The sequence below is a fragment of the Polyodon spathula genome, chromosome 28, assembly GCF_017654505.1.
Source record: "Polyodon spathula isolate WHYD16114869_AA chromosome 28, ASM1765450v1, whole genome shotgun sequence".
Taxonomy (NCBI): Eukaryota; Metazoa; Chordata; class Actinopteri; order Acipenseriformes; family Polyodontidae; genus Polyodon; species Polyodon spathula.
Window position 1 is genome coordinate 5,663,734 of NC_054561.1, and position 22,157 is coordinate 5,685,890.

The window sequence follows — 22,157 nt, forward strand, 5'->3', positions numbered from 1 at the left end:
GAATAATGTTGTGGAACTCATGTTCATGTCCTACAATCCTCACACAAATAATCAGTCGAGCCTATGTCCACCAGCCAGATGATTGCTCCTAATTGTTATACAGACTAAATTGTGCACATTGACTGTTTGGGTTTTTTTTTTTTGCTTCTTTTGGTGTGGTGGTTTAAGTATCTGTTGGATGTTTTTGTCTGATGCCTATGTTTTGTAATTTAACAGCTGCAGTTCATGAGCCTCTTGGCCATGCCTCCATTCGAAACGAAAATGCATTTTCCATTGACTTACCTGCTTAAATAAAAGACTGTGAAGCCAGCATTGATGAAAATATTCTGGTGAAATTTTAATAAACTTTAATAAGCAACCAGTACAACCTATTGCACATATATACTGACTGCTTAACATGTTACTGAACTTAAAATGAAATGAGTAGATGCATATTATTAACGTTAGTAAATGTTGCCTTATATACATGATATTAACCAGCTTTGTACATTCACTTTCTGTGTTGCCTGTATAGAATGTGCCTTATTTAATCTGGTGTCCCAGTTACCTTCTTATACAGTTCAGATTTTCTTTTGTACATTTTATTTCTTTATATAGTATTTTGTATGTTTTTGCAATTTACACCATAATGATAACCATACTTTTCGGTTTGATAAAATGCCCTGCTACTTAATATAAATCCCTACAAGTAGACACAGTTTCAGGAAAATCCTCCTTTATATACATTTATGTTCTACTTCTGTAACGGAAACAAATCAAATCAAATCCTGACAGTCTTGTATTCAACAGAAACACAACAATAATAGCATTGCAACAACCTGAATTGCTGTGGAAATATCCGCTTTGTCACAAAGCTCGCTCTTTATTTGATAAAGTAACATAAGCTTTTCTCTCTCCTATATTCTCACTGTGCAGGCACGACCGTGATTCTAGAGATGTTCTGTAAAGGGCTGTTTTGTGACACCTTGATATGGATTCCCTCCACAAATAAACATTCAGTATAGCGCTTGCAGAAAAAAAAATCTTTAGAAAGAGTTTCTAACAAAGGCCTCTACCTTCAACCTGAAGCTTCAGAAAAGCCAGTTTACCAGATCTGGCCCCTTTAACCAAAAAGTATTTATGCAATGCAGTATTACATACAATAACAAGATTGCGTTTCAACAAAAGATAAATGATATTATAATAACATTTAGACAAATAATTAAATAGTCTTTGCAATAAAACCATAGAAGAAACAAAACAAGAGTATTCCAACAAAGTTTGGATTTATTTTCATGATAGGACAGAAAACAGTTCCTTTCTGAGGAAAGGCAATGAGCCAACTGTCTATTTAGCCATTTACTATAGCACCATCAGGTTTTGACAAACAAATAAATATATACACTTACACATTTGCCTCACTGGCTCACACACTGGAAGATGCTTGACAACATATCTAGTTTCCACAAGGCCTGGCTGACCAAGGGGCACACTTTGCAACCACATCCATGGGATGAGCACGTAAGACAGCTATTACAAACTGCCATTGTTAACAGATATCTAAATATGGGGAGATACTGTACCATCTCTTGTGCAAATGTGTGAGCACATCACCTAAGATCTTATCTTCTTTGTTGTAGCGCAGAACAGCAGGCACAGGGTTCTCTCAGCAGCATTCCTGAGGAAGAACGCACATTGTCGTGCCATTTCACAGCAATGATGCCTTCACTTGATTTGACATCCCAATAGCCACAAGGTTTTTTAACCATTTGCTTAGAAGGAGGCAGGTCTGCATCAACCATTCTGTTTTCCCTTACAGTACCTGAACAGTGCAAGTAGGTAACAAAACACATGTAAAGAATGTGTCACAGTGCACAACAATCACAACAGATTTTTTTTTCCATTGGAAAAGGCATGACAGAGAAATGGATATATTGCCTGAGGTTACCAGCCTGTGCACCCTTTACCAATACATCATCAACTGACGTTATGCATGGCAGGAATGGCCAGTTATGTTTCCCTAAACGTGATAAAACAAACCACGTATAGAAACAATCAGGGCTTTCAGCCTGTGATGTATTGTCGTTGAAGTGGATAAGCCATTACATCTGCAACTTGTGGCACCCGAATTTGGAAAGCCCAGTGGATTTCAATTAATGGCAGACTACCAATGCCCAGAAGAATACCAACACAAATTCTTATTTCGTTGCTCTTGGTGGTATCTATGTCCATTTGCTTGGCATACGAATTTGTATGATCAACAATGTGGTTCTACGATTTCATTGGTGAAAATGGCATATACTCAGCTGGAGTTTTGACTGCTATGTATTTCAAGCAACGGTTCAACAGGTGTGAAAAGCGGAGAGTGTTCCACTCCTGAATTGACAGCCTTCGCTGTTCTCTTGCTGCAGAGGATCTTCCTTGTCAATAGGTAGTGAAACACAGCTGGCCTTTCCTTGAGAAGGTAAGGTTTAAAATAAACATGTTATATTGTGTTCTGTGTATAGATATGCATTTGGAAGGAGTCCAATGTTAGTCTGGTTTCAGTTTCCTATTAAATGGGCTTAAAGGGGTCCAGTGCTGAGCAGAGGAAAGGGTTTCTATTATTTAGGTCCATTCTATGCAAGATTGCTGTGTCAGCTAATGTGAAACAGATGTAAACCAAAACCTGACGTTTCAGTCTAGAATGCTATAGGGTTAAGACTGCGCATGTTCAGAGCCAAATTAAATGCAACTCAAAGCTCACAGGAAAGTGCTCTTATTTGAATTGCCCAGGTGAAATAGACCAAACAACTTCTCTGAAGCCGCCTGGAAGGGTGTACAGTAGTCTCAGCGTATAGGAACACCTCCTAAGAGAACACTGCGGCTAAGAGAACAACCGTGTGGTGAAACTGATTTTCCCCATTGTAAATGCTCCACTTAAAAGAACATGGCTTTGGCACTGATAGTGATTCGTTCACAACTGATACAGCACTGCTTTATAACCCGATAACTCATCAGCACCAAACTTAAATTCAATTGGTTTATTCAATCTTTCCAGAATATATTACAATTTCCACGAGTGCACTGCATCGCTATCGCTACAAAATGGCATGTAAACAAACGCAGAAATGCACCTGAATCAGACAAAAGTCGCGAGCAATTTGGTGTTTTTTGTTCTGGTGAATTGTGTCACGACATGTAATACATATTTATTTATTGATTCATATTGTATCTGGTGGTCAACTCTGTCTAAGAGACTGCAGGGTATTATGTAGGAGCATTACATCTTAAACTGGACTATATTGTCGTGAAATTATTTATTGTTCCATGAAATTATTGGAGATTGTGACTCAGAACTTGAAAAACAATAGAACTGTGAGCAGGGATGTTAATAATATTACTTGGAAAAAGTAATACACTATTGTATGCTAGCTCCAAAAAGTAATCTGTTACATTTTACCGATTACTTTCTTATAATAGTAATATTAGATTACTGAGTACTTTCATTACTACAAATAAAGAGCTACCAATAAAAAACACACACAGTTAACTCAGAGGTCAAGTATTATTATTATTTGTATAATTTAAATCGTGTTTCACATTTACACCACATTATTATTTTCTTTCAGCATAAACCATTTTTTGAAAATAATTAATTATAACTAATTGGTTTCTGTTAACGATGTGCATTAAATCAAATATTTCTAAAATAAAACAAACATTAAAATTGAATAAAATACTTCTAACAAAATTACAATCATTTAATTAACTTCCCCTTTGTTGAAACGTAGTAAAACCATCTTCTCAAACAAGACATCACTTAACTGGTTTCTCAAAGGCGTCAGCACCCTGCCCCCAATGCTGAACATGCGTTCAACAGGGGCACTGGAGGGTAGAGGGGTGTTGTAGGTGATAAACACTTGCTTGATTACTGGGTACTTAAGCACACAGGACAAGGTTTTGTCCCCATCCCTAAAGAACTGGAATACTTCATCTTCTGAACCTAAGGATGGCTTATTGCAGGAGTCAAACTGGAAGAACTCGTCATCATCAGTGTCCATTTCAGGAGCTTGTGTCTCAGACACAGTGAGGGAAGTCTCACTGAGAAGGTAGCCGTATGCCTGTTCTGCACTCTGCTCGTTCATCCAGCGCATACGGAATTGAGGGATGGTTATACTGGCAAGGATTAATTTACAATCCTCAAAGCAGGAGCCAAACCTCTTTTGGAGAGCTGCCAAAACTGCATCTGCCATAGGTCCTGCACATTTGAGTTTGTGCTTCACAGCCCCAAGCTTTGTCTGCAGCGCTGAGATGGTTGGCAGGAGATAACCAATGAAGCATTTAGATTCACCCTGCAAGATATCAAGAGCACAGGCAAGAGGCTCCATTACACTGCAGTACTCATCCAGGAAAGTGAGCTCTGTTTCTCCCAGCCTTTCCACATTCAAACCATCACAAATATTATGCAGAACTTCCTCGGGAATGCTTCGCATCTTGCTGCAAGCACGGAAAAACAAATTCCATTTAAACTGAGTTGTTGCCTTCTCTGCAAAGAGTGCATAGACCTGAGGTGACATTTTACTCTTGTTCCATAGAGCACAGCATTTTGCAATGGTTGACTGGAACAGCATCTTTAGGGCCAGCGGACCTGTGCTCAGAAAGTCATGTGCATCTTTTGCTGCTACCAGGTTAAGTGTATGGGCTGCACACCGCTGATGTGGAAGACTGAATGTTGTTGCAGCATCATCAAGGTAACCCTCAGTGAGAATATGGTTAAGGTCTGAAAACATGACTATGTCTTCCTCCTCATCTTCTGGTGCCTGGTCTCCTTCAGTCTTAGGAAAGTTTGCAAATTCTTTAAAGGACTTAAAGTTGTAGCCATTGTCTGTTATAGTACAACATACTTTCGTGTGAATTTCAAAAGCTGCATGAATTTCTTCAAGTTTTGCTGCTATAAGATTATAGGTGTGGGGCCCTGTAATTCTACAACATGCCAAGGCAACTGAGTGGCGCTCCACCGAATTACCATCAAGCCAGTGAGCTGTTACACCTAAGAAACTCCGACCATGCGCTCTCCAGATGTCAGCGGTTGTACAGACATTGTGGACTTTTTCAAACTTGGCCTTCAACTGGACCTTCATGTTTTCATAAGCTTGCTCAACTCGTTCAGCAAGCGTCTGGCGGCACATAACCCTGCAGTTAGGGGCAAGACCCTTCACAAGGTTGATAAAAGATGGCTGCTCCACAATGTTGAATGCCTGAGCATCTTCAATGATGAAATCCATGATGAGTCGATCAACTGTTTCCTGGCTTGGACATGAGCTGAACTGGTGTAATGTCGGCTGCACAGGATGCCACTGGACAAGCTTTATATTCTTGGAAGCCACTGCCAATGAGCTGTCTAATGCTCTGTCATCATCCGTGTCCAGCAGCGTCACACTGTGTTTTCCAGTCTTCTTGCAATATTCAGCGTGCACTCTCTACAAAAAGAATAAAATAAAGCAGCAGAATTAAACTTACTTAAAATAAAAATGTGTTTAATATGTTTCTGAAAACCTCCCCCCCAAAACATAATTTGATCCAATTTTGTTTTCAGGTAAAACTATTTTGTTTACTTTAATTAAATTTTACTGTAAGATTTTAAGTTGGTTTCTTATAGCTGTGGATGATTTTGAAAGTAGTATGTGGGACTATTACTGTGAAAATCAGTTAAGCAATTAAGCGCTGCGTTGGAACGAAAACCAGCAGACGCAGCGTGCTACCAGGAACAGGGTTGTGTAACATTGATTTAGGGTAAGGCAACATTGTTTATTAATTTAATTAATTTAAATAATTAAATAAAATAAAAACTGTATTGGCCTTATACATTTGTCCATATAGGGTTATATTGCAAAAACAACAACAAAAAAAAAAAACTTTGCAATCATGCAAATTTTTTTTTTTTTAATTCCTTAACCCTCCACCATACAAAGCAATTAAATACATTTCTTTATAATACAAATATAAAATTCAGGTTTCAAAACAGAGAATTAAAACTTTAACAGCTCACAAAATAAATACCCAATCGCAGCGCAGAGTAAAGAACCATGAAACTTCACAGTTTCTTTGAGGCAGTGTAGTGTTCATTTTATTACATCATTGTAATCCATGTAACATAAAACACTAGTCTGTTTTACATTGTACATAATTAACTGAAAAAATTATAATGATTATTTGTAACAGATCAGTAATGTGTAAAACATTGAATAGACATTTAATCTGATTTTAGTATTTTAAATATAATCATCTTTTACTTTATCAAACAAAAACCACAGAAACATAATATAATGTCCTTTCTTCCACATGCACCATTTTTTTGTAAATTAGATATCAGTAACTTTAGCTTTCTTTCCTAAGGTTCAATATAGTGTGCTTTATGTAATTACGGAAATAATGTACCTGCTAGCCACACTCTTATTAATGAAGTTAAAAATCAAACACACTAATAAAGTCTATTGCATTGTTTAGAGCCCTGCTGTCATCAGTAGTCACAGATGGAACATAGGCCTACCTCAAGGTGTTTCTTTAAATTGGATGTTGAAGACTTTGATGTAGACAGCACCTTCTCTTTGGGTCGACACAGGTTGCACTCAACAAGTATATTCTTGCCTTTCTCTTCTTTGAAGGTAAAGGCATTGCGAAATCTCCAGTGCTGGAATCTAACTGCAAGACACATGGTTGCCGACTGCCATAATGAAACATTTGACCTCCTCAGATGCAGGATGTATGTTTTTAACAAAGCTTTAAGTTAGGGTAGGGTATGCAGGCTGAGGATTTGCTAGTAGTAGAACCAGCACCTTTCATCAACAAACCATTTTAGAAACCTAAAAAGAAAACAGCCCTGAAGTTAAAACAAGAGTAAGAGAGCTGTCAAAATCTGTACGAAGTTAAAACGTCTGTAATAGAACTTATTGACAGAACCATAGAATATAACCATCCCTAAGTAAAGCATTTGCACTGATTCGGCAAGAGGTTAAAACAATGTGGCAGAGAAAGTTACATTTTTGTATTGGACAACACTGGTAATGGAACTAAAAAAAAAACAAAGAATAGAGCTGTGTATACAGTAACTCATGGTGTACCTTCTCTATACAGAAGAAACCTAAAGCCCTATGACCCAATGCATCAGCCATATTAGAACAGGATTCAATGTCATGGTAACCAACACATCTAGTATGCAGGGCCTATATAGCTCTGTAAATACAAATGGCTACCTCACAGGGTTTCTGACAGATGCAACAAACTGGCACAAAAGGGTTCCTTTTTCTTGTACTAGACATGTACTTGACCAAGAGAATCACAGAATACACATGTGCACCAAGTATGAAGCAAATACCTTAAAGCATTAGGTGTTTATCAACAGTGCCGCTAGATTCTGCCCCAAAAGTTGTAAACTGAAATAGTTTGAGATAGTAGCAGTAGTACAGTGAATGCAGTGTGAAAGGATTCTTGCTCTAATGTAGAGTGAGCGCCGCGTGGAGATTGCAGGAATGGCCTGTGAAGGCTGTGTTGAGACTGAGCGTGGGTGTGCATTGAGAGAGGTGTGTGGAGCACGTGAAGGATGCGTTGAGACTGAGTGTGGGTGTGCATTGAGAGAGGTGTGTGGAGCAGGTGAAGGATGCGTTGCATTGAGAGAGGTGTGTGGAGCACGTGGTAGAGCGTGGGTGTGCATTGAGAGAGGTGTGTGGAGCACGTGAAGGATGCGTTGCGGTAGAGCGTGGGTGTGCATTGAGAGAGGCGTGTGGAGCACGTGAAGGATGCGTTGTGGTAGAGCGTGGGTGTGCATTGAGAGAGGTGTGTGGAGCACGTGAAGGATGCGTTGTGGTAGAGCGTGGGTGTGCATTGAGAGAGGTGTGTGGAGCACGTGAAGGATGCGTTGTGGTAGAGTGTGGAGCCCTGGGGCTGCAAGCTAAAGCCTTGTACAGCTCTTCTCTTTAGAGTGTCACTTCAGCAGTCTTTTTTTCTTCATCCATTTAAAACCACTGTATACCCGCATATTCACACTATCTATGCTTCAGTTCAAAATCAATAAAATCAACTTGATTTGCTTAATATTACAGAAAGAAATGTACATTGCAAAGCTATGAGTTAAGCATAAGAACGCATGTTACAAAACAATGAATTTGTTATTTTCAGATTAAAAAGGGTTGTTCACATAATTTAGTAGCTCTCTTTCCATGACGCATTCCTTAATCACCAATTCCATTATATACACAGTGGTGTAGTGCATAAAAAGAAACTGAGTGTACTTTATTTTAACTTTACAAAGGGGCAATACAACTTTTTGTTAGCATGGCCCAGTGTAAATATAGGTACTATCCATGTAATACTAATATATATATATTGTAAGGTAGCAGGGAGGGGGTTAAAATCCTTCCCTGCTAAACTTGTGAGAATGCACTTTTGGGTCTAATTGCTCAATTGTTTAGTAATCCCACCAGCTTTGTGTAGGGACTGGTTTCTTGCTGATGTGTGAACACTGACTCCAATCTCAGACATAGAACTTTGCAGATCTCTCAAGGTCATTGACATCCCGAACCAGTTTCCTGCTTGCCCGGCTGCTCAGTTTGAAAAGACGACCTGATCTGGGTAGTGTCTGGGTGGTATGACGCATGTTCCACTTGTTAATTATGGACTTCACTGTGCTGAGAGGGATAATCTGCTTTGCTGCTTCTGCTCTATGCCTCTCTACCACTTTATCCCTGACTTGTTTCGAAAGCCCCTTGGTCTTCATGGTTGCTTTGTTGGAGTTGCAGCTTGAAAGTCTTTATATACCTGAGGGAAATTATCTACAAGTTAAACCACTTTGCGTACACACAGGCTGAAACCATTTCACTAATTTTGTGACCTTTCAAACAAACCGTTTGCACCTGAGCTGATTTAGGGCTGCAGTAGCAAAGGGGTTAAATACTGCAACTGACAGTAATCTGTTTTTCTCTATAAATCTTACTTAATTATATTCTATATGCATTTTTTTTACTTTATCAATGTGGAGTAGTTTGTGTAGATTCTACATGTAAAGTCTAATTTGAAAGCGTTGTGGAGTACGCTCAGGTGCCAACAAAATGAGAAAACTTTACAGGGGGTTGAATACTTCTGCAAACCATTGTACATAGAAAAATAAGATAACGTAAAAGTCAGAGGATGCATCATATTTGAATAAACATCTTCAGCCAGATTTTCATGACAGTGCAAAGTATCGGCGCTAGTGCAAATTTGGATTGTGCTCAGGTTTGGAGCTCAGTCAGCGCAAACTTTTTTTGTGCTGGAAAGCGATTTTAGTGTTAGTGCTAGTGCCAGTGGTCACACAACTTTTGCGGTGTGGTGTCATTAACATTTATTTGTCACCAACAATTCTTCAGACTATAAATAGCGGGCGTGAATAGCAAATGGTGAAGGACACAGAACGTACAAGGGGTAGAAGGAAATTAAATGTGTAGAAACAAGAGAAGAGGAGCATAAAGACAAAACTTAAGAAGCAAGCAAAGTGTTCTCTTAGCCAAAACGTTAAGACGGAGTTGACCACTAGACACAAGAATCGATAAATAAATAAATAAATAAATATGTATTACACGTCATGACGCACGTGCATCAACATGAGAAAAGCAATAGACAAGCGTATGATAATAAACTATAATAATAAAGTAACAGACAAACCAACGTTAATAAACTGTCAAACTAAATTAACACACCACACCTACACACGTTAAGAAATTCAGCAGCAACTCTATATTAATTATGAATATCTGTACAGGAGCAATATTCAAGGCATTATTTAACAGAATGGTGAAGCAACTCACCAGAACTGAAAACACCAAAATGTAGCGATGAGGTGCACTGGTGGAAATCCGAATACAAAATGAGGCAATGATCTGGACTGCGTTTCTGGAAAGATTTAATAAACCAATCAGTGTGCCTCAAGACTCTCTCACGATGACAAGTCACATTTGAAAAAACTGAATAATTTGAATAATATCAGTCCTCAGGTCAGCAATATTTTCATGGCATATTGTGTTTTGTACAACATTGCCATATGCAATGGATGTCATATTGACATTCCACTGGACACATTACAAGCTTTTAGGGAACATGAAGCAACTCTTCGCGTTCCAGAGATATGCTCCAGTTGTCACTACACAGAGACAGATCAAGCCTTAATTAAGTAAGAGATTGGTTGAAACGAAAACCAGTAGCTCTCCAGGACCAGGGTTGGAGACCCCTGGTATAGAAGGTATGTACTATTGGCTACAATGTAGTTTAGGGGTCCCTGCTATTAGCAACAGTAAATATGAGATGTCGCTAATAGCGGGGACCCTAAAGCACATATACCCTATATTAGTACTTTAACCTCACCAAATTGCAATGCTCGAATGCATGACAAATGCAACTTCAAAAATCTGCCAAAAATCCAAAATTCATGAATACCAAAATGTTTTGCTTGATTCTTGTCGATCTCATCAACATCGATCCAACAATATATTTAGGTGATTTTTTGAAGCCCCTTGGTAGAAATACCAATCATTCTAATTTCAGAAGGGGTTAATGACCAGCGGGGGGTACTTAAGACCAAAATTTCACAAAATTTCGAAGGTTCTTACAACAATACTAATTCTAGGACCCCCATCCCCTGAAGGCTAAAGGGCTGGGCTGAAGTTTGAATAAAACTTGCCAAAAGTGAGGTTAGGTGCTCCTGGTATTTTTGTTCTCGAAAGCCCTATTCAGAGTCAAACGAGGAGCTACACATGATGGAAGCATCTAAGTTGAGCCCAGGGTGATTTTTCTGGTCAGGGTCACTTTTTCACTTTAGGTTGACCTTTGCCACATCACAACTCGAAGGGGAAATACAAAATAAAAAAACAAGTAGCATTTCTGAACTCAGCAGGCCCGAAAACCCCCAGGTGAATTTGTCTAGCAAAATCTGAGACGTGGAAAGACCCATTATCAAGCCTTTGAGGAAAACCTGCTGCCCTCTGCAAGAAAGCTGAAACTGGGACGGAAGTTCACCTATCAGCATGACAATGACCCAAAGCACACAGCCAAAGCTACAATGGAGTGGCTAAGGAACAAAAAGGTAAATGTCCTTGAGTGGCCCAGTCAGAGCCCCGACCTAAATTCAATCGAAAATTTGTGGCATGACTTGCAAGATTGCTGTCCATCAACGCTTTCCAAGGAACTTAACAGAGCTTGAACAGTTTTGTAGAAGAATGGTCAAATATTGCCAAATCTAGGTTTGCAAAGTTGGTCGAGACCTATCCCAACAGACTCACAGCTGCAATTGCTGCTAAATGTGCTTCCACCAAGTATTAACTCATCAGGGTGGAGATTTATCCAATTAGACTGCAGCATCACTGGTGGGGGCACGGGACAAGTACCGCTCGGCCGCATCAGCCAGTCTGGATAGGTTGTTGTTTATTCGGAACAGGCTCTGTTCCATTCCTACAACGCGGTGTTCCAGTCTTCCAAAACGGGAGCTGAGGTTACGCCCAAGCATCCTCAACTCCCTCTGAAGCATGCTGAAACCTGACTGCTGCAGCCGAAGGAATGTCTGATGACCATCAGAGTTCTCCTCCATGGTATGGCGTCGGCGCCGGGATCGAGGAGCTGTCACCAACTCTCTCCTTGGACTTGGCAGCACTGATGGACTTTGGGCAGGAGATCTCTGTGCTGGCCTGATATAATTCTCCTGTTGACCGGTCGCCTCATTCTCCCTTTGTTCTTCCCTTCTAGGGCTATCAGTGTGACGGAGGCGAGTTGGGTATTCCTCCCCCCTCCTCTGTTGTATGGGATCTACAGATGAAATGGCAAACAAAACAAAGAACCAACATTTTGGCTGTGTATTTTATTTTATTTTGTGTTTATGTAACTTAATTGCAGCAATCCAATATACATTGAGCTAGTCATTATGAATTGTCGTTTTGCAATACCCCACTGTCGTACAATGCTTTTCAGAAGTTCGGTTTACAATCAATACATACTTTGAAAAAAAAAAAAAAAAAAAAAACATGTCGAACACACATACAATAAATTTAAAACTGTAAGGGAACAAAGTATATAAGCCAGTTACACCATAGCAATAGGGCTTTTTAGTATTGAGTAATTATTCTCCCCCTACACCGGCTGGAAAAACCAACAGTTTAAATAACATTAATTATACCATATTACATGAGAGGAAAACAATTACCTGCAGATGGAAGACCCGCTTCTTGTCCTCCAAAACCCATTACACTCTCCCGCTGAAGGGTGGATGAGGCGATCTCCTCCATGGACATCAGTGGCTGGCTTGTGGAGGGACCCCCACCTGTAGATACTGCAGCCTGGCGTGCAGATGACAATTTGTGTTTGCTTCTCCGCCGGACATCGTTGAACCTCTTTCGGCACTCTTGTGCAGTTCTTCGGATGCCAGATGAAGAACCATTCATGGATGCAGCTATCTGTTCCCATGCCTCTTTCACCTTAGTTGCCCTGGGTGCTCGATGTTTTGTGCCATATATTATTGTTCTCCTTGCTTCAACCTCCTGCAGTAATATGTCAAGCTCCTGTTTCGTGAAGCGTTCCTTCCGTTGTCTGCGAGTTGCTCGCCTGCTGTCAAATTCCCCTTCATGCTGCAATGGTGTCTCTTCCATGCTGGATACTGATAACATAGAGCTAGTGCTGTTTACTCTTTTTACTGTCTTACAATTTGGCATCAGATTTCCCACTCTGCCCTGATTGGCTAGCGCAAAGACACAAAGACGCAAAGTCAGATTACGCTTGCGTCGGGTGGTAACCCTTCAGCGCTACCACAATGACTTTGCACGTTGCGCTTGTGCCCATGTTATCAAGATCGGGCACAAGATGTTTATTCAAACATGCTACACCCTCTCACTTTCAAGTTATCTTATTCATGTATACATATACCCTGTATTGATTACTGCAGTCTGTTTTGTATAACTGTAATACACAACTTTACTTACCATACACAGGTAACCCCTTTTCATGAAGTGACCCACATCGGTTCGCCGTAAAATAAAACAGAATTTTAAAAGAACAAACTAGACTGCTAAGGGGCAGGGGCAAAAATTACAGCCATTATTAACATTAGATGGATAGATTATGTTTACAATTAGGCATGCTTTAATTCAAAGGTAGAGCACAGCACACAGTCACGATAAAGAATCAATCGCCAGAATCCGGTATATCTGTGTTTATTCTACCAAGATTGAATATAAAACTACTACTACTACTACTAATACCACTACTATAAAACTAGTAATGTACTGAAACAAAATCAGACAAAAACAAACCAATGGAAAGAAAGTGGAAATTAATGATTTGTACATAATTATACCAAAAATACTGACGCTGAACAAGTGTTGAAATACTTAAGTCCTGGGTTCAATAAACAGTACAGTAACTGTATTATAAAACACTGACTAGGCTGTTAAACAACTCTCTTCCCTCTCCTCTTTATTCCACGGCCCTCCATTTACATCTACTAAAACACATACTGCTGTCTCTACTGCTGCAGTCCATTGACCAGAATAAAAATGTTGCATGAAGGTAGTGCTAAAGAGTGGAAGGAAATAGGCAGGAGAGCAGCATGTACTGTATGAACGGTGTGTATAATTACACCATATTTTTATATATATATATATATATATATATATATTATATATATATATATATATATATATATATATATATATATATATATATATATCTATACACATATACACACACACCACCTTGTTAAAACAACAGTAAAAGATACCTGTCAAAATCTTTACGAGGTTAAACAATGTGCCACTAAAGGAATAATGCACTCCAGGGCGTGTGTTGTGCTGGAATAACATCATGCCTCGGGTGACTGGGCACGAGGCTGTAGACAGAGTGCGTCCAACACCTGAGGGGTGAGGCTATCCCAGCACAACACATGCCCCATCGTGTATTATTCCTATTGCACAATGGCTCACACTGTAAAAATAGCAAATATGACTAATTTCATGTTTAAAAGAGGAATGTGGAAATAACATTACGCCTCATAAAATCATTCCTCTTTTCCAATTACAACTGTAGTAAAGTATTAACTATGACGTTCTAATTATTAATGTTATGACTCAGGAGCGGTTTATTTAAATGTCTGAGCCCCACGTAACTGCTCATGTCATAGGGCTCTCCAGAGCTCTGACAGAGCCATATAATTGTCGTTGTTCTGACTTGACAGTTTTCAAGTCCATATCTGTGTTACTCTCCCTCACCCAGTCATAAAAATCATTGACTGCACAGTTGGTTTGTTGTTTCATGTGTGCTTCAATTCTGTCTGATTCTATCTTCTCTAGTCACTTATATTTGATCTCCAGGGGCCGGTTTTTCAAATGTTGGTAATCTGATTTCCGCGATTCATCTGGATTATATTGTGCAATTGGGTTTTTCAAAACATCGGAATGCGATTTGGATTACGGTGTTCCGGATTTCTTTTTGGTAATCCGATTGCACTTTTAATCACGATTACATTAATCCAAAATACGAGGATAGCGGAGGTGGATTTAGCTTTGAAATTATCACAGAACATCGATATGTTTGAACTGTCACAGCAAAACACACTCTAGATGTCCAAATATAGTGTTAGAATATAATATTTACATATTTACTTGTTTTGTATCCATGCAAGCAAAAAGAAACACATATTTAGTGGTATAGCTTTAACAAAAAAGCATACGCAAAAAGCATGTCTAAAAAAGATATCCTTTTTTCCAAAGTTTTATTTTAATTCAATTTTGATTTAGTTATTTAATTTCAGCTAAGTGGATATAAATAAAATAACCATTATTTGCACATGTTACATGTGCACTAACATTAAGTGATGCAGATTTTGTTAAAAAAAATAATAAAACAAAATACAGTTGTGTAGTAATCATTATTACCACGATCATATTACTTTTGTTAAATTAAGTCAGATCATAAATATGGCCTCTTTTAAAAATAAATAAATAAATAAAATGAAAAAAAAATTGAGAACTAGATTATTCAAAAAACTGGATTTCGTAATCCTGCATAATTGTTTATCTGAATTTAAATGTAATCCAGCAGTGACATTTTCTGAAAAGCCAGATCAAAATGATCCAGATAAAAGTAATCTCGATCACAAATAGGATTACAAAATCCGGATCACTTTGATCCAGATTAAAAGTTCTGAAAAACTAGTCCCAGGTGTCTTTGTTGTCTCATTTAGAACAGCTATCCGGTCTCCTGGCTGCTCTGTGTTTGAAAGTTCTTTGCCAAACGTGGTTTCCGCAGTTGTCATGTTGTTTAAGGTAAAAATCACTTCAGGAATTGTGTACTTTATTCAGCGTTATTGACAGTTGTGGCAGATTGATATGGCTGTCTAGGCTTTTGGTGAGGAGGTTGTCGGTACTAGATCTGTGACATCACGGGTCTAATGCAAGGCTGACCAATCTGAGCTCAGCAATTTTTCTTGCCACTGTATAATATAATTTTAACTGGACGCCACCTGTAATAGAACTTATTGACAGGATCATAGAATAAAACTGTACCTAAGTAAAGCATTTGCATTCATATGGCAAGAGGTTAAAACAATGTGGCAGAGAAAGTTACATTTTTGTATTGGACAACACTGGTAATGGAACAAAACAAAAAAAAAAATCAAAGAATAGAGCTGTGTTTAAAGTAACTCAAAGCGTACTTTCTCTATACAGAAGAAACCTAAAGTCCCATGACCCACTATGGCAGCCATAGTCGAACAGGAATCAACTTCATGGTAACCAACACAACATATTTACATATACGCTCTGCATATTAGTGCTACCTTGATACACGCAACAGACTGTCACTGCACTGGAAATCCTGTAAGTTCTGGATTTCTACACCTGTAACAATATTGGCTTGCAATGTTTAACTTACTTGTTGTGCTGGTAGAAGACGTTTGTCTTCCGTCCTGTGCTAATTCACCATGATTCAGAGAAGGGACCTCCTCTTTAATTTGAGCAAGCTGTACTTCAAGCACCTCCTCTTTAACAGTAGGGTCCTCATGTTTAATGCAGGGATATTGCAATTCAGATCCATCTTCAATGGGATTGGCTTCCTCCAGTTTAAAACCTTCCTGTATATCAAGGGTTGATCCATCTTCTGCACCTGTAGGGTAACGAAACAAAATAGCTCAGCAATTTTATTACATCTCTACAGTGGGTGTTGCTGTATATACAGGTTTTGACTTCCACAAGTTTGGAATGTATTCACTTTGGAACATAAGAAAAGTTACAAACAAGAGGAAGTCTATCAATGTTTGTTTGAGTCTAGAAGCTGTTTCCTCCCAGAATTTAGTTTCATCATCTTTTAAAGAAGACTCAGCAACAATTATGTGGCTTGATAATCCACTCCAAACACTCACTACTCCAAAATCTACTTAGTTTCCAACTGTGACCTCTAGTGTTGGTCTCTGTGCTGCTCCTGAAATAGGGACAAGGGTGAACTTTGTTAACTCCTTTTAGGATTATTAAAAAAAATCTATCAAGTCTGCCATAACCCTCCTTTGTTCCAGAATAACTAGTCAATTCCCTCAATATTCTTAACTTTTACTTTTCAGCATTGTGATTAGTCCAGTCTCTGTCCAGAGCCACAATATATTTTTTGTAATCACAAAACCGAAATGAAAAGCAGTGTGCTTTTTATTATACCACAATTATAAAATATGTATATCCAATGAAATATGGTCTTGCCACACTCCTAAATGCAGAATGGAAACTTCCCTCCAATTACGTACTTACATGTTCCAGTGCAGGGCAGTTGATCATCTTCTGCTTTAACGTTTTCCATCTTAGCAACCTGTGTATTGAAGGAAAACAGTTAATTACACTAACTCTAATTATAAATTATAAAAAGAGGGTTGAAAATGACCTTTTATCCATTCCTCAAACGGATGATCATTCCTCAAATGGACCAATGTTACCCACCACCTCAACGTCTTAAATTCCTTTGATATCGCATATGAAAGTGCATTAAAGTGTTTTCGGCAGAATCCCAAAATAGCAGCTCAGTTCATTTATTTTTAAATGATGGGCCTATAATGAGGAGCAATGAAAAAAGGGCCCATGTTTGAGATCTCAGAGCTTTCTAAGTATTCAAGATACTGCCTTGATACTTTCTGCACCCGCATACTTGCCTTGCTACTTTAATAATATTAACTATTGGTAGGACGTAAATGTAGAAAAGAGGGAAATTTTCTGTACTTGCAAGAACTCCTGAATCACCGTAGTTATCACCACCTCTGTAGTTTCTCCAGGTTATCTAACAGCACCAGTATATAGGCAATGCCAGTGGCACAGGGTAAATGCTTTCAGTGTTATGAGCCAGAAATTACATCAGGCCAGAAATGACATCCCTTCAGCACCTCAGAACTCAAAAGGGATAGCCCACATTTTTGCTTTTAATATATCATAAAGCTATTTTCTTCTTAAGTCTGGAAAAAATTGCTGTAAAATGTATCCTTCTACTTAAATAGAGCACGTTTAGGGGGGCGGCTCACAAGTGGAGATGGCAGGTTCGAATGACCAGGGGTTCCTAGGAGGCAGTGCAGTATTGGCCGAGCACTGCCTGGGTAGTGAGGCCTTAGGTCGGCAGGGGAATCAACCGTTCACCACGCACCAGTGACCCCTCTGGTCAAAAGGGCGCCTGCGGTTCTGCAGTGGAGACATCAGATCTGTGTTGTCTTACGGCACTATAAGTCTGGTGGCATTGCTGTGGATCCACAGTGCGAAAAATGACGGATTGGCAAGAGCACGTTTCGGAGGACATTTCAGGGGGTTGCAGAGGTGAACCCGAACACAAATAACAATTGGGCATCCCAAACTGGGGAGTAAACCCGGGTAAAAACCATTGGTGACGACTAATTGGTGGTACCACACTAACATTTAATTTAATCTCGTGTACGGCCCACCAATCTTTGCCGGTGGTTACCATCAAACACCTCCACACCGTACGTCAGTTGCAACTGTTGTTGACATTAATGATAAATTTATAATAGTCGGTTTATATATAAATATATTTTGTCATATACATTTGTCAAAATTGTTTGCATAACTATTTCTGAGATAAAGTCTATCCAGGGCAACACCGTTGTGTCTTTCTTTCCAGAAAGATCCTGACGGAGATATATTATATATATATGAAATATATATATAATATATAGTATATATATAAATTTCTTAAAGAATCATGTGCCACCAAAGGTGCATTCATACGTAGTTAGGGTGAGATAAATGATTTTATATATACACACACACACACACAATACTGTAGATACTACTACAGTATTGAGTTCCAAGATGCACTCTGGGGGCTCATAACTCATAGGGACAAAATGCTAGAAAAATCTACTTGCCCCCTCACCATCCCACAAAACACACATCCAAATAGAATACCATTTTACTTTTACTAAAGAATAAACACAATCAATTAGTGATTAATGATAATTTTTGCTTCAGGAAATCAAAGAAAATGCAATTTAGTCCAAACAAAACTGACCCCATCTAATTTTTGTGCATGACACAAACAAAAACAATAAACTGAAAAGATTCAAACTATGTCACACTTTTAGGTAGATCGCTGAATTACACTTATGGAGACATTTCTAAAGAAAAAATAATTTCTGCATACATTTTTCAAACTTATTTTTTTACATTCAAACTAGGTAATAGTAGGGCATATTTCATCATAGAGTGAAAACGTTATTCTCTTAATAGTCTTCAGATTCCCAGCTGTTTAGAAAGGTATAATACTGTATACTTTCAGTAGATATTTGTCCTGATACACAAGTCGAAAGTCACGTTATGTCAGTCAGACCTGAGGTAGAACGCTCACTGGAGCGGAAGAGTTAGAGGATTGGTTTCTAAACTACATTACCCAGAAGAACAGCAGTGACGCGTGTTTAACACGTTTTAGCTTTCTATATGGCCATTGGATAATGAGAAATAATTTTGTTTAGTGGGAGACTGAGGGTACTCAGCGGAGAGTGGTCACAATCCACTATTGTTTACAGAAATATTGATGTACTGCAAAAAAAAAAAAAAACTACAAAAAAAAATAAAAAGAATGAAAGTCCATTAATGTTCCGTTAGATGGAGCTGCGAGCTTGTAAATACCTGTGCTTTGTCTCTCCGGCTCAACCTTCTTAAAACGCAAACGCCTGCATGTAACACGTTTATCAAACCTAGTGCACAACTGGATAGACACACAGTAACTCTGTTTCTAGATGGCAGAACACACTTTATTGTCGAGGAAACTGAACACATGTTTTATACTTTATTTCTTCAAGTCTACTTTATCTAGAATCAGTACTAAGACATTTGATTCTGAAGGAATTAAAGTGTTACAGAACACCCTGCAAAGTTTACAACAAACGCAGTACGTGCCCTTAGCTGTGTCCCGTGTTGTCCTTATCGCATGGGTTATATTTTTACCCATACTGCTGACTCCTCTGAACTTTTTAATCACACATTATTTCTCAATTTTTCTGGCCAGAAGAAAGGAAAAAAAAAAAAACTCTCCATAATGCTGTGTCTTCTGATCTTACATTGTTGCAGGACGGAGCATGATATGGCAAGCCAAATGATTTAGAGATATCTCAAAATGCATTGACTATAACTTGAAATATTCAATGTATCTGTAAATCATTTGCAGATATCTTTAAATTTCAGATATCTGTAAATAATACATTTTGAAAACATCTTCATTTTAACTTTGAGATATCTAAAAATGAAATAGAGGTATCTCAAATTAATTTACAGATGTGTTTAAATAATGTTTTGCTAGCATGGTACACCCAACTGTCATTTATATCTAAATAACTTCCTGTTCATTTAGAGATATCTGTAAATCATTTCAAATGACTTGCTGTGAAAATGCTCTCTCTTTTAAATGGACTTCCTCTTATCTATCGCTCTATTCATCATACTGTCCCTTCCTATCTCCAATCCCACTCGGCTCATCCTCTACTGGGTGACTTGGTATGCCTTCTCTTCACTCTCCTTCCTCCTGTGTTCCCTCTTCTTTCGCCCCCCTGTGGTGTAACCATCTAAAAGTTATGCTCAGGACTGTTCAGTCTTTTACTGCTTTCCGCTGTCATCTCAAAACCCACTTATTTCAACCTTGATTTGTAAATTCCTATTTATGTATCTTTTTTGTATTTTCCTTTATTTATATTTTTTGTATATATTGTATATATGTGTTTATTTTGTATTTTATTGCACGTAAACATATACTTTTATATTTTGTTGAATTTCTGTAAATCGCTTTGAATAAAAGCATCTGCTAATAATAATAATAATAATAATAATAATAATAATAATAATAATACTATCTTAAAATGATTGAGATCTCTCTAAATGAGCAGGAAGTCATTTCGAGATATCTCCAATTGAATTTCGGATATCACAGAATTATTTAAGCACATATCACAAATATTCTGAGATCTTAAAATGATTTAAAGACATCTGAAAATGCATTTTAGATATCTCATTTAAAACTAAATTTAATTATATCTGGAAATAACTTTCAGATATCTCCAAATGTATTTTAATTATATCTTCAAATGATTTAGAGATACTGTATTTTTAAATAGTTGAAGATATCTTTAAATATTTAGGAGGTATCTATAAATGATAACTTGGCTTGCCATAGCATGAACTGCTACAATGCAGTGTACATTCCCAAGTAAAAGTTTATTTACCTATTATTTGTGAATAAAGAATACAAAAACGGAAAATCTGTTACAGCAAAATGATTTGAAATGGACAACGTGACTCAAAGTTAAACTTGTGAGTTTCTTGCAAACACTGCATGTTCTACAAGTTTTAGTAAAGCATGCTTCAATGTTGTGTTTGAAGATAAATAAGACAGAGCAGGTACGGTGAGAAAACTGAAAACAGCCCTCTAAAAAGATAAAACTGTACAAATAAACTGCACTTCTGTTTTAAAAGCAATGGCAGAATTCGAGCATTTCTAATGCAGAAACCAGAGATCATGGTAAAGAATTTGTAAATTTTTGCCGCCCTTCTCGTGGGACTCCCATTGGCCGCGGTAAACCTCAGATGTGCACAGGTACAGTATCCCATAATCCTCTCTGTTTTACTAAACTTTACAACAGGCGCTGACCTGCCGTATAATACAAAATACTACAAAAAAGGAAAAGGCAAGCAACAAAAATATGTTTGCGGGACATTTGTGACAGAATTAGAAATATAAAAAAAAAAAAAAAAAAACACAACTTCAAGGCTTAACGCGATTTTTTAATTGTTATCAGTCGTTCTAACACAATGTGTGCTGTTATGCAAGGCTTGCATTTTGCATTGATATTACCAGGGGAAGCATGCTGAGAATCAAGCTTGGGAGTTTAATGAAACCAAATAAGTGATTAACACTACACATACCCAGGTATAAACTCATCATGCGGCTGACTGTGCATACGAATATGATACTAAAAAGATTTCCGATTAGCCATCACACACATGCTCAGTATGTGTTACGCAAATGCCCATACATATAAACACTTCACGGGTATAATTACTACACAATATGAACAGCTATGCATTCTGCTCCCCGTTTTACGACTGGGCTACGCAAGGTCAACATGCTTATTATGTTAGCAATACTAGTAACAGTCATCCATTTCTGATATGAACATTGTGTTAAAAACTAAACTCAGGGAATCCTTTTAATTTCACATAAAAACAAACAAAAAAAAAGTCTTACGTCTCCCTCCAGAATGATGGTTCAGTGGTGGTCCTTGGTATTTATTAAGCGCTCACCAAAGCACTAATACTGTATCTTCACTTGTAATTCAAAGCCTATACGAAGATGTGTTCCCGAAAAAAAATGCAGCACAAAAAAGTCTCCCACAGCATTGCTCCTCCCGACTCCTCCCAAGGAGCTGCAGAATTCAAAGTTTCGATTGGTTCATCTTATCCGCCATCTTCGCCAGGAATCCAAGGATAGGGTATGTCCATCAATCCCATGATTCAATGTGTGTAACCACTACAGGCGCCATTATTGGAGCCCACACAGGCGCTGGAGAGAAGCACAAAGCATTGCGCAGCAGCAGAAGAAACCGACTGTGTTTACAATTCGGAATTATTTGAAACAATTTAAGAACCAGTCTGTGATTT

At 38.2% G+C, this 22,157-nt stretch overlaps 2 protein-coding genes across 3 annotated transcripts; both read right to left on the bottom strand.

The window, feature by feature from the left end:
• Window positions 1-1,294: 1,294 nt before the first annotated feature.
• zgc:161969 (uncharacterized protein LOC569044 homolog) lies at window positions 1,295-21,991 on the bottom strand. Of its 2 annotated transcripts, XM_041231776.1 has the most exons (5): window positions 21,745-21,991; window positions 16,764-16,821; window positions 15,901-16,131; window positions 6,512-6,663; window positions 1,296-5,441 (listed from the first exon to the last, which is right to left on the bottom strand). In XM_041231776.1, the coding sequence occupies exons 2-5, from the start codon at window positions 16,810-16,812 to the stop codon at window positions 3,723-3,725; spliced, it is 2,151 nt and encodes a 716-aa protein (XP_041087710.1). In that variant the 5' UTR covers window positions 16,813-16,821; window positions 21,745-21,991; the 3' UTR covers window positions 1,296-3,722. The 2 variants fall into 2 exon arrangements, with proteins under 2 accessions (XP_041087711.1, XP_041087710.1); XM_041231777.1 differs by lacking the exons at window positions 16,764-16,821; window positions 21,745-21,991 and having other exon boundaries at window positions 1,295-5,441; window positions 6,512-6,824; window positions 15,901-15,982.
• On the bottom strand, window positions 11,290-13,563 carry LOC121302004 (myb-related transcription factor, partner of profilin-like). Its single transcript, XM_041231778.1, has 2 exons — window positions 12,182-13,563; window positions 11,290-11,787 (listed from the first exon to the last, which is right to left on the bottom strand). The coding sequence occupies exons 1-2, from the start codon at window positions 12,684-12,686 to the stop codon at window positions 11,333-11,335; spliced, it is 960 nt and encodes a 319-aa protein (XP_041087712.1). The 5' UTR covers window positions 12,687-13,563; the 3' UTR covers window positions 11,290-11,332.
• Window positions 21,992-22,157: the final 166 nt, after the last annotated feature.